Raw genomic sequence first — 12,547 nt, 5'->3', positions numbered from 1 at the left:
CAACCAAACCCCCCCCCCCAACCCCCCTCTCAGTATGGCGGTGTGCTCATTAAAAACTGACATACCCAGTTTGTACCCATACCTAATGTATTCCTTATATTCATTTATTATGAATTTTCTAACATATTTTCAGCTAGTAAAGAAATCATACATGAAAAATAATATAATGCAAACACACCCTTACTCTGCACCTAGATGGTACCCATATTCGATGGTGTAACTATAAACATTGGCATCAGCTGACAAGCATACTAATTGATATGCATATCCAACAGTCAAACCAGAGACATACATACAGAGCAGTTCAACTTGTAAGTGCGCGGCTGATAAATAGTCCTGCGCATCTGCCCATGGGCATATACAAGAACATGTGTGTCAATGTGTCAGCCCGCAAGAATATTTAATGGGTTCTTCCATTGTTTAAAAGGAAAGAGTTTATCTAGTCAGCACGTCATGACTGTTTAGGTGGGAGTGGGCCTCACATGTAGCACAACATGCTTGCTATTTAGTTTTAGCCATTTAAAATAGGTTGCCAAAACTTAGTAGCAGAAGGTGATCATTTTGTTTATGATGGTTTACTTTGTTACCACTCATTCCACCATTTATTTCAATCATTTTGATTACAACATTTAAAATTCAATATTGTGTGGTTATGATTTGATCAGTACTATTAGTCACAGTATTTAAAAATTTAAGTCTACAGAATCACTAGCATCTGTTCCATTAGTTGACATGCAAATTTAGCAAATGGGTGATAAGATTTTCCTTTCACAATCCAAAGATAATTTAAATTTAAATGTTTAAAAAAATTCAAATGAAGAATTTCAAGTATATGTGCTCGACATTTGAGTCAAGTGCTAAGGTGGAAATTGTGAAACTAAGAAGGTTAATTATAAGGTTACTTGAGTGGAAGCCTTCTCTATTTAGCTCATTCGTGCACCACTTAATACTTGTTTCTTATGCCATTGAGCTAATCTCAAGATTTAATGCAGAATCCTGAAATTTCTCATTGGAAAGCAACTAAACATACACCTAGAGATATTAGGGCACACATCAACTTGGTCTACAATTACAAACCAAGAATTAAATTTAATTTAAGTGCCTATGTATATTCTGAATGGGCAAGGTGATCAGGATGTTTTCTACTTGGGCTCACAAGTTTCTTGGATAAATAAGAAGCAACTAGCTAAACTAGCTATTGCAATTTTTACTCTAGAGAAGCATTAATCTGTAGTTGCAACTAGAATAAATACTAGATTATATTTTTGGCTTGTAATAATCAAAGTGATATCTATTTGACCAAGAATCTAGTATTTCGTGAGGGCACATTTCATTGAATGATGCAGGAGCATCGAACTAGTCCAACAAACAGATCACAATTTTACAAACTCAAATTTGGCCATAAGTTTTGAAGTGTCAATCCCTGCTAATCATTGGCATGCTAAGTAAGTCATTCAACCCTCTGCACAACAGCTTAATGACCAGTCTAGGAAGTACTTTGAAGTTGGTAAGTTTAGAAATTGGCTTGAACCTATATTTTGCAACTTGAGAAAAGATCAGACAGGATTTTTGAGAATTTTTGTGGGGAATAAGACATTTCATTTATTGTTTTGATGCATAAGCAAGGGATGTGACCAGTTTTTGGCACTCAAAGAATTTTGCATGGGATTTTTCAGAAAAGTTTCTAGAAAGGGAATTAGGTTGTGTAAGAGAAAAAAAAGAGGGCCAGGAGGCCATCTAATGCAGAGAGTGGGAAAAAGCGGCCAGCTCATAACATGTAGAGAGTTTTGTTGAGGATATAGTGTGCATGTCAGTAGGGTGCATGAAAATGAGGTGAGAGTAAGTGCACAGGAGAAAATGATAGAGGAGATTGGGGAAGTAGAGAAAACTATTTTAAATTCATTTGGAGATTCAATTGTATGCTGCGGGGGTGTGATTAGCAAGAGGAGCATGTTGTGAAGAAAAAAGAGAAGATGAATAGAAGAAGGGAGAGATCCATGTATGGAGGAGATTTATGAAAGTAAAGGAATTTTGGAAGAAGATGGGTACCACTGTTCTTGAAGAGAGTGAGAAGACAAGAATTGACTAGAAGATTTTGTTATTTTTAGTACTTTCAGATTAGATAACACTTAGAAAATTAGAATTGTTGATAACTAGGTTTAATTAGATTTATTGTTTTCAGATTTAAGCACAGAAACAGAAAATGAATGCATAAAGACAAGACAAAGATACCCTGGGAAAACCTCCTAGGAGGAAAAACCCAGCCTGAAAAGATCCACAGATCTGATTATGGTTTTGAATTCAACTGATAATTACACACTTATCTGGAGTATAGATGTTGCAGTCACGAGGGAGATGACATAGAGGCCTTCACAATTAGTTTGCTAATGGAGGTCATGAATTGCAGTTCTTCTAATCTGACTTGCTGTATGTAACAATGGTAGCAGCAACCCTTCTATGGAGTTCTTTACCTCTTGAAGATGATCTGCTGCCTTGCTTAAGTTCACTGTCTTCTGTTACTGATCTGCACACCTCTTAGTATAGTTCACTGTAAATTAATTGACTTGAATATCAATTTCGCTTCCTTAGTATATTTTGCACCTTGTTGCAAAAGACTGAATTGAATTGATGTTGTGTGAAGTGTATGCTTTATTTATAGGAGTAGCAATACTTCTTAATCATGTCGGCCTTCTTGCAATTAAACATATTAATTCATTTAATTCCTTTTAACCGAAATGGATAGGGTCGGCCCTATCAAGGAGGCATGGTGAGTTTGGATGTGGCGTGAAGACTTTTAGGTGGAGCCGAGAGGTATAGGGCCTGGCCCTATATATAGGAGAAGGAGTTGGCCCCCTTTGGTGGATTCCAATGTTGCCCAAGGCAATAGGAATCCACCACGCCCTAATTATAACCAACACTCCCTCTTAATTAGGGCAGAGAATCATAACCATAATCTTTCGTCTTGCACACAAGCATAGACTGGATCCACCTTGCATTGCTCGTAGAGAGTGGAGAGGATCTTTTATACCATCTTACATTGCCCGCAGAGGATGGTTTAACAATTACACTTCTCCCTGAGAAGTTTACAATACCACCTTGCATTGCCCGTAGAGGGTGTTTAACATTTACAATACCATCTTACATTGCCCGCAGAGGATGGTTAATAATTATACTTCTCCCTGAGAAGTTTACAATACCACCTTACATTGCCCGCAAAGGGTGGTTAACATTTACAATACCATCTTACATTGCCTGCAGAGGATGGTTAATGATTATACTTCTCCCTGAGAAGTTTACAATACCACCTTACATTGCCCGCAGAGGGTGGTTAACATTTACAATACCATCTTACATTGCCCGCAGAGGATGGTTAATGATTATACTTCTCCCTGAGAAGTTTACAATACCACCTTACATTGCCCGCAGAGGGTGGTTAACATTTACAATACCATCTTACATTGCCCGCAGAGGATGGTTAATGATTATACTTCTCCCTGAGAAGTTTACAATACCACCTTACATTGCCCGCAGAGGGTGGTTTTATACAATACAAAGTATCACTGAAATTGAGACTCCCTCTCAATTGGAGTTTCATTTTCCACAATACCAAGTCTATCCCTGAAGTACACAAACTTCACTTTGGATAGAGGCTTGGTAAGAATATCTGCAACCTGCTCATCAGTGCTGACATACTTCAGCTGAATAGCACCTCTTTGCACCATATCCCGAATAAAATGATAATGGGTTTCCACATGTTTTGACCTATCATGAAACACTGGATTGATAAACATTTTAATCCAACTCTGGTTATCACAGTGAATAACTGTAGGATCCCATGGCTGACCAAACAGCCCAGCAAGAAGCTTACGAAGCCACACTGCTTCTCTGGAAGCTACACTTGCTGCAATATACTCAACTTCAGCAGTACTCAATGCCACTGAGGATTGTTTTCTGCAAGCCCAAGAGATCACTGCAGAACCCAAGCTAAAACAAATACCGGAGGTGCTTTTCCTGTCTTTGACACTTCTAGCCCAGTCTGCATCAAAATAACCTTCCAAGGTTATTGGAGTGTTAAGTGGATACTTCAGCCCAAAACCAACTGTGCCTCGCAAGTATCTTAAGTTATGCTTGGCTGCAACAAGGTGAACATGCTTGGGCAAGCTCATGAACTGGCTGAGAGCATTCACAGCAAAACATATGTCTGGTCTAGTGTTAACTAGATACATCAGTGATCCAATCAACTGTCGGTACTCGGATGGATCTGCAAATTCAAAGTTAGCTGCAGAAACACTTAACTTCTTTAAGTTAGATTCCATAGGAGTAGACATTGGTTTACAATCCATCATTCTAAATCTTTTCAAAATGTCAATAGTATATTTTCCTTGACTTAGAAAAATTTCATTAGATCTTTGCTATACTTCTAGACCTAGGAAATAATGCATTAGACCTAAATCTTTCATTTCAAATTCTGGAGCTAGTTCTTTCTTGCATCTAATAATAAGTTCATCTTTACCACTAAGAAATAAGTCATCCACATAAAGAACTAGAATTAGCATTTCATCATTGGCTACTTTAAAGTAAATGTTAGAGTCGGCATCATTTTTACAAAAGCCTAGACTTAGCAAATATTTATCAATTCTTTTATACCAAGCACGAGGAGCTTGTTTAAGACTATACAGAGCTTTCTTTAACCTGCACACATGGGTTAATCTATCCTGAATCTCATATCCCTCAGGTTGCTCAATATAGACTTCTTCCTCAATGACACCATTGAGGAAGGCAGTCTTAACATCTATCTGATGTAGTTTCCAACCCTTAGCAACAGCAATAGCAATTATCGTTCTAATGGAAGTATATCTAGCAACAGGAGCAAATGTTTCTTCATAGTCTATGCCTTCCTTTTGGGAAAAACCACGCGCTACAAATCTAGCTTTATATTTTTCAATACTACCATCGGCATTATGTTTAATTTTAAATAACCATTTAGAGAAAACAACAGATTTACCTTTGGGTCTGGGCACAATGTCCCATACATCGTTCTTGATGATTGACTGATATTCTTCATCCATAGCAAGCTTCCAGGCATAATGACTTAAAGCTTCTTCAACATTGCAAGGTTCAGTTTCAATGAGATTACACATTAAAGAAACGTAGTTGGAAAATACCTGAAGTCTCTTAGTTTCACGGAAGGTGCCACTTGGAGCAGCAAATCTTTCAGCTTCTTGAATGGTGTTTCTTACCCAAAGTGGCCTCTTTTTGGTAACGACAATGTCACTAGGAATATCAGTGGGATTCATGGGTTCTCGAGGATCATCATGATCATCTTGAGGTGGAGGTTCAACTTGCTCCCTCTGAATCTCAGGGTTAGTATCAACATTTATATTTTGATTATCATTAGATTCATCAATAACACAAGAACCTTTCGATTTCTTAAAAGCAATGTCTTCTTCAAATGTAACATCCCTACTTACCTCAACATACCTTTGACCTGGGATGTAAATCCTGAATGCCTTGGAGGATTCACTGTATCCGACTAGCATGCCTTTCTTTCCGGAGGGTTCCAACTTTGATCACTTTTCCTTGGGCACATGAACATAGACAGGACTTCCAAAGATTCTGAGGTGACTAATGTCTGGTTTGGATCCCGTGAAGGCTTCTTCCGGGGTCATGTTCTTTAGAGCACGATGAGGACATCTATTCTGAATATACACTGTTGTTCTAGAAGCCTCAGCCCATAGAAAGGTCTGCAAGTCTTGATCGTGGATCATAGCCTTTGCAGCCTCTACAATGGTCCTATTCTTCCTTTCAGCAACACCATTTTGTTGAGGATTGTGTGGAACACAAAACTCCCTCTTAATTCCTGACTCAACACAAAAATCATAAAAGCTACCAGAGGTGTACTCACCTCCATTGTCAGATCTTAAACATTTAATTCTTTTACCAGAGGAGTTTTCAGTTAATGCTTTAAACTCCTTAAATTTACTTAAGGCTTCATCAGATTCTTTAGATTTCAAGAAGTAGATCCAAGTTTTCCTAGAGAAATCATCTATGAAGATTACATAATAAAAAAATCCACTGGGAGATGCTATAGACATAGGACCACATAAATCAGAGTGAACAACTTCTAGTTTGTCTTTAGCTCTATTTTCACTTTTATGAAATGGACTTTTAACATTCTTGCCAATAGCACAACCTTTACAAGTGTTATCATGAACTTGACTGAGTTTAGGCATACCTTTGACTAACCTTTCAAGGGAAGGAAGAGCTTGATAATGTAGATGTCCAAGTCTTCTATGCCATAACTCACAGGATTCCGGAGCCTCATTAATGAGGGCTTGAATAGTAGAGAGCTTATAAAGACTATCATATCTATGACCAATTATACGAGCAGATTTAAAACTAGTTTTCTTAGACCAAGCAAAAACTTTTCCCTCAGAAAATGCAATTTGATAACCTTTATCTTCTAGAGCAGAAATGGAAATTAGGTTTCTTTTAATTCCAGGAAAAAACAATATATCACTGAGATGCAAGGAAATACCAGAATCTAAATTAAGAGAAGTAGAGCCAGAACCTCTTACTGAATAACGAGCGTCATCACCAATTACCACGTGAAAGCTGGTATCCTTTTCTACTAGGCCTGAAAGGTGATCACAGTAACCTGTGATGTGTCTAGAGGCACCAATGTCAATCAACCATGTATTGCTATCTGAGAGAACACTGCTAGATAGAGCGGAGATGAATAAGAAGTCATCATTTTGTTCTGAGACTTCATTTAGGTTTGCTTCACTTTGGTTAGGGTTATTTTGACATTCCTTAGCATAGTGACCGAATTTGTCACATCTAAAACATCGCACACGCGAAGTATCTCTTGGTTTCTTCCAAGGGTGTTGGAAACTAAATGGTCTGAATTCCCTATTTTTTTATGATAAGGTTGCTTCCAATTTCCCCCTTTCTTGCATTGAGCTGCAAGCATGTGATGATCATCTACATGGGGGCTCTTGGTTTGTCCTCTTGTGATGAGGCGAGACTCTTCTTGAATGCAATCATTCTTAAGGCGATCAAGGGTAGGTAACTCAGACCTGCCACTTATGGTTTGGATAAATGACTCCCATGAGTGAGGTAGACCATTAAGGGCAATCATGACAAGGTCTTTGTCTTCCATGTTATGGCCAATTAAACCTAGCTAATTCTTTAGTTCTGAAATTCTCATAAAGTAGGAAATAACAGAATCTTCTTTAGCCATTTTGATATTAAGTAGTTGTTGTCTTAAAGTAATTGCCCTACTGAGATTGTTAACTTCATATGTACCTTGTAGATGACTGAACATTTCCCTTGCAGTGGTAAATGAGGCAATAGAGGTGACGAGGTGGTCTTTGACTGAATCAATGAGAATCTTCCTGGCCTTGACAGCATCCTTTTTGAATTGTTTTAACTCAGTTGCATCCGTAGGCTCAGTTAGCTCTTTCACTTCTATGAATTGGAGATCTTATTCCTCAAGAGCCAACTTGATTCAAACTTTCCATGCAGTAAAATTTAGATTCCCATCAAGCCTATCTTCAACTTTCAGCCCCATTGACCTGACCTGCAAATGCGACAACAATCTGGAAATAAAGGAGTACTGAATTCTAAATCTGAAGTTTGATCTAACCTAAAGCTCTAATACCATGTTATTTTTAGTACTTTCAGATTAGATAACACTTAGAAAATTAGAATTGTTGATAACTAGGTTTAATTAGATTTATTGTTTTCAAATTTAAGCATAGAAACAGAAAATGAATGCATAAAGACAAGACAAAGATACCCTGGGAAAACCTCCTAGGAGGAAAAACCTAGCCTGAAAAGATCCACAGATCTGATTATGGTTTTGAATTCAACTGATAATTACACACTTATCTGGAGTATAGATGTTGCAGTCACAAGGGAGATGACATAGAGGCCTTCACAATTAGTTTGCTAATGGAGGTCATGAATTGCAGTTCTTCTAATCTGACTTGCTGTATGTAACAATGGTAGCAGCAACCCTTCTATGGAGTTCTTTATCTCTTGAAGATGATCTGCTGCCTTGCTTAAGTTCGCTGTCTTCTGTTACTGATCTACACACCTCTTAGCATAGTTCGCTGTAAATTAATTGACTTGAATATCAATTTCGCTTCCTTAGTATATTTCGCACCTTGTTGCAAAAGACTGAATTGAATTGATGTTGTGTGAAGTGTATGCTTTATTTATAGGAGTAGCAATACTTCTTAATCATGTCGGCCTTCTTGCAATTAAACATATTAATTCATTTAATTCCTTTTAACCGAAATGGATAGGGTTGGCCCTATCAAGGAGGTGTGGTGAGTTTGGATGTGGCGTGAAGACTTTTAGGTGGAGCCGAGAGGTATAGGGCCTGGCCCTATATATAAGAGAAGGAGCTGGCCCCCTTTGGCGGATTCCAATGTTGCCCAAGGCAATAGGAATCCGCCAGGCCCTAATTATAACCAACAGATTTCAGTGATCATGTGCAGGTTGGGAGATTTAATGTAGAACAGAGAAAGGCCCAATTTTTCTATTGTGCATGTACTTTGCCAATAAGGCAACCAATCGTAATTTTCTATTTTTTGTCTTGCTCAATGTAATGAATGGGAATTACTTGTTTTACTATTGTTGAATGCTGTGTATGTGGATATAGTTTGTTTGTGTGTGATTTTCAGTCTCATTCCATGGTGTGAATTTGCCCGATGAATATTAGATGCCACACAAGATTTATTGCATTTGAGTAAAATTAAGATCAAGCACTATGTTGATGGCAGCTTCTCTAAAGTAAGTTTTAAAACACATTGAAATTAAAAGCTATCGAAAAGGAGGGTTATTAAGACATCACGTCAACTTTCCTGATATTTTCTATTGTAGTTTCATGTTTTCACATTGAATACCTCCATGAAATATTATTTTCACAATCACTTGGGCCGGTTCAATATTTTCTATTGTAGTTTCATGTTTTCACAGTGAATTCCTACATGAAATATATTTTCACAAAACGTTTTTCAGGCTCTAATTCCAATTTTTCACAGAAGGAAGTTATTAACCTGGACTGGTTGAGGATCGTCTATTGTAGTTTCATGTTTTCACATTGAATTCCTCCATGAATATTATTTTCACGATAAGGTTTCAGGCTCTGATTCCAATTTTTCACAGAAGGAAGTTATTTGCCTTGGTTGGTTGAGGTTAGGATCACATGTTGCTAAACTCCCTGCTTATATATACATAGAAATTGTAAAATCGCTAGAAGCTACTAAACTCAACAAACCTTGGCCACCAAGGATCTAAACATTCTAATGGCAATGGCAGGCGCTTTTATTTAGCCTTTAGAGTGTGCCGCAAGTTAAAAAACCCCTTATTGCAATTATTCGATCTATAGGCAAGATATTGTGAGGTTGTGGTGTGATGATTATGAGGCACATATTAGACTATGATCCAAGTCAAAAATCTTAGAAGTGTGGTCCAAAGATTACCCCACACCACATTAATGGCTGCCTATAAGCTCCACTAAGATTTATAGAGCTAAAAACAAATCCAAATACACATGGACCATACAGGAAGGAAATTCTCTATTAAAGCTAACAAAACCAAAAATCTGAATGCACTATAATGTATAAAAGGGATTTTCCCTAAAAATTAAAACTAGTCTTGTTACATCACAACCACGAGAGAAGCGAATTTGGCACATGAGACCCATATCATGAAAACCCAATAAAGCTTTAAGCCTAACCAGTCTATGACCAGCTGAAAACAAGAATTTACACTAAAAGAGGTTTGGTTGCAACAAAATTTAGTAATCTGTCTTTCAGGTAACAGTTTCTCATGGTCAGAATGTATATCGCATTTGGTTTGCACATTAACCTTAGGTTAGAATAATAAATTTCTGAAAATAACAACACAAAAGCTTTGAGCTGACACCTAGAAGCCCAAAATCTAAATATTCCAAACCATAAAATCAAGAAACAACATTCTTATTAGATTTTCAATTCTACTGGATATGTGTTTATTTTGAGTTATCTCGAAATGAATAGCATGGTCTCAAATTCTCAATTAGTCCAATTCCCACAACCTTTCTTAAAAAAAAATCTAACTAAATATGAAAGCCAGTGGAAGATCTCAAATCCAATTACTTTGCAAAAGTTCTTTTTATTAAAAACAAAACCACGAGTATTCCCGAATTATTACTGCTAATGTTAAGGTGCCTTAAAAATCTTCAAAAAACACTTACGTGCCACCAACGCCACCAAACTCATCAGAAGAAATTGTAGAAAATGGCAGCTCGCAAATTGCAACCCTAGCGCCAAAATTAGAGGCGAATCTGGAGGCCCTCACGCCGCCACTACCCGCACCAATTGTAAACAAATCAAAATCATATCCCTCCTTTCTACGAATTTCCGTCGCTCCATTATCTGCCTCCGCTCTGATACTCACGCTGCGCCATTGCCCAAAATAATTTTCCCGTTTACAGATTTTAAGGCCACTGTAGTAAGTGCCTTTCTTTTCTAGTGCCCTGAAACTGCACCATGATGAAAACAAAGTATTTGTACGAGGAAGACATAAATTATGTGCATTGTGAGAAGATAATAGCGCTGCAGCACATCTGGGTGCTCCCATGGAGCTCGCCATGCTTAAATTTGTATTTTTCAAAACAAATTCAGGATTTGGTTTCGAAATATACATATAAATGGGGTTTTGTTGCTGTGGTGAGATATTTCGATTAGATTTTTCGATTGCTGACTGTTCAGTAGAAAGGAAATTATTTTTGCCTTGTTTGTTTGAAGAAAATAATTTTTTTTCTTCAGGGGAATTATTTTGTTCGTAATTGGGTATAAAAGTTATGAAGTTATGCTCTTTTACTTGAAAACGAATTGCTTTTGATAAGGCCACGTATTGTGAGGTGTTGTGCATGGAGACATTTACGAGTGGGACCTAATTACAAAGCTGGAGGTAAGGAGATCTTATCCATGTTGTACTTGGATTGTATTTCATTTGTATTTGTAATTGCTAAAACTAGCATACTCCCCCATTTAGTCTTTTTCATCATAAACTTCTCATTCAATAATACATTCAATATGGATAGATTTTTATTGTTTATAATTTGGTTAATGATTTGATATTTATTTTATTTTATTAGTCCTTGCTTATTTAGGTGGCGAATAATGTTTTTATTTCATTTCTATCAATTAATTCATTTTTCGAGAATTGTACGAACATTGTTTATCTAATGTTATGTAGAAATTTCTCTATTAAATGTGAAAATCTGATGATTTTTGTTATTTTCTAGTTGGTTGTTCAATTTTTTTTCCGTGCCTTTTTCCTTTTCATTTAATACCATTCTAACGATTAATGAAAATTGAAGGCGAACATTATCTAATCTTTCTAGTTGTGGACATGTCTTTTGCACGCAATGCAAGGGTTTTGGGTGACATTGTGCAAAGTAGTTAACATGCCTTTTATCCGATGCCACATTTTGCATACTCATGTTTTGCCTAATCTGCGCTCAATTTTCGAGCTCAATGTCTCAGTGTTCCTCGTAGGAATTCAAGAAGCCATATCTATAGGTGAAGTTTTCGTCTTTGTCCACCAGCTTCCCTGTGCCCCCATTGTCAAAATTTTCCTTTGTTATTTTCCTTTTGATTTTGTTGAAATTTTTGCCCTCATCAACAGCAAATTTTTTGCCTATATTGAAATGGGACATCACAAATTTTTGAAACCCTAATGCTATAAGTTTCATGTTTTTTCTATTGTTTTTCAATAATGTAATGGTGGAAAATTAGGGTTAGGGTTATTAAGATAATAAAACCACTTAATTACCTAATTAACCAATTACATTAGGGACAAGAGGAATCTAATAGACCTAGCCTTGATAGACCAGGATTGTAGTCATATTCTAGGCTCCTTCAATAGGGCCTTCTCCTCCTTGAATTGAATTGTTGAAGAGTAAGGCAAAATAGGTGATTATTGAAGAGATCAAGCGGAAACAGTGAGCTACAGATGTCGTACGGAGACACAAACCTGGATTTGGACAAAATAAGATGTCACGGATTTGTTCCCAAAAGTTCAACCTGATTTTTCAGGACCAGGTAGTATCAATTTGCCATGGTCCTCCAATTTTTTTGTCATTGAAAGTTGAACCTGTTTGTCTCTATGAACTCTATCGATCCTCCCAAATGCAACTTTGTACCTGTTTCTTGAACATAGAAAGAAGACGAAAATTGTTGGGAATAAGGGTTTGCCTAAGTCAAACCCTGGTTTGGGAATTAACCTTGAACAAAATAATGCAAACACTAAAATAAATGTTGAATAGAAATACCTCAGATCTGCAATTGTTGATGATGATGCTTTTCTCTTTGAATGTAATCACAAATATTGTATGAAATGGCATGACAAACACAAAACCCTAATCACACGCACATACTTGCATAAGGTTGAAGTAATTTGGCTCCAGAATGCTTGATGATGAATATGTTGCCTTGAAGATCTATGGGAATGCTTGATAATGAATGCTTCATGGATACATAAATAC

At 36.9% G+C, this 12,547-nt stretch overlaps 1 protein-coding gene across 1 annotated transcript in view; it reads right to left on the bottom strand.

Annotated features, from left to right (window-relative positions):
* The window catches only part of LOC131067733 (glutathione reductase, chloroplastic/mitochondrial), a 49,527-nt gene extending 38,688 nt beyond the window's left edge, over positions 1-10,839 (bottom strand). The window contains exon 1 of the mRNA XM_058002859.2: positions 10,250-10,839. Coding sequence (XP_057858842.2) covers positions 10,250-10,701 — 452 coding nt within the window. The 5' untranslated portion in view covers positions 10,702-10,839. The remainder of the gene's footprint in view (positions 1-10,249) is intronic.
* Between the last annotated feature and the right edge of the window lie 1,708 nt (positions 10,840-12,547).

This window comes from Cryptomeria japonica, chromosome 8 (genome assembly GCF_030272615.1).
Source record: "Cryptomeria japonica chromosome 8, Sugi_1.0, whole genome shotgun sequence".
In the NCBI taxonomy this organism is placed as follows: Eukaryota; Viridiplantae; Streptophyta; class Pinopsida; order Cupressales; family Cupressaceae; genus Cryptomeria; species Cryptomeria japonica.
The sequence above is the reverse complement of the archived record's forward strand: the minus strand, read 5'-3'. Positions and strand labels throughout refer to the sequence as shown.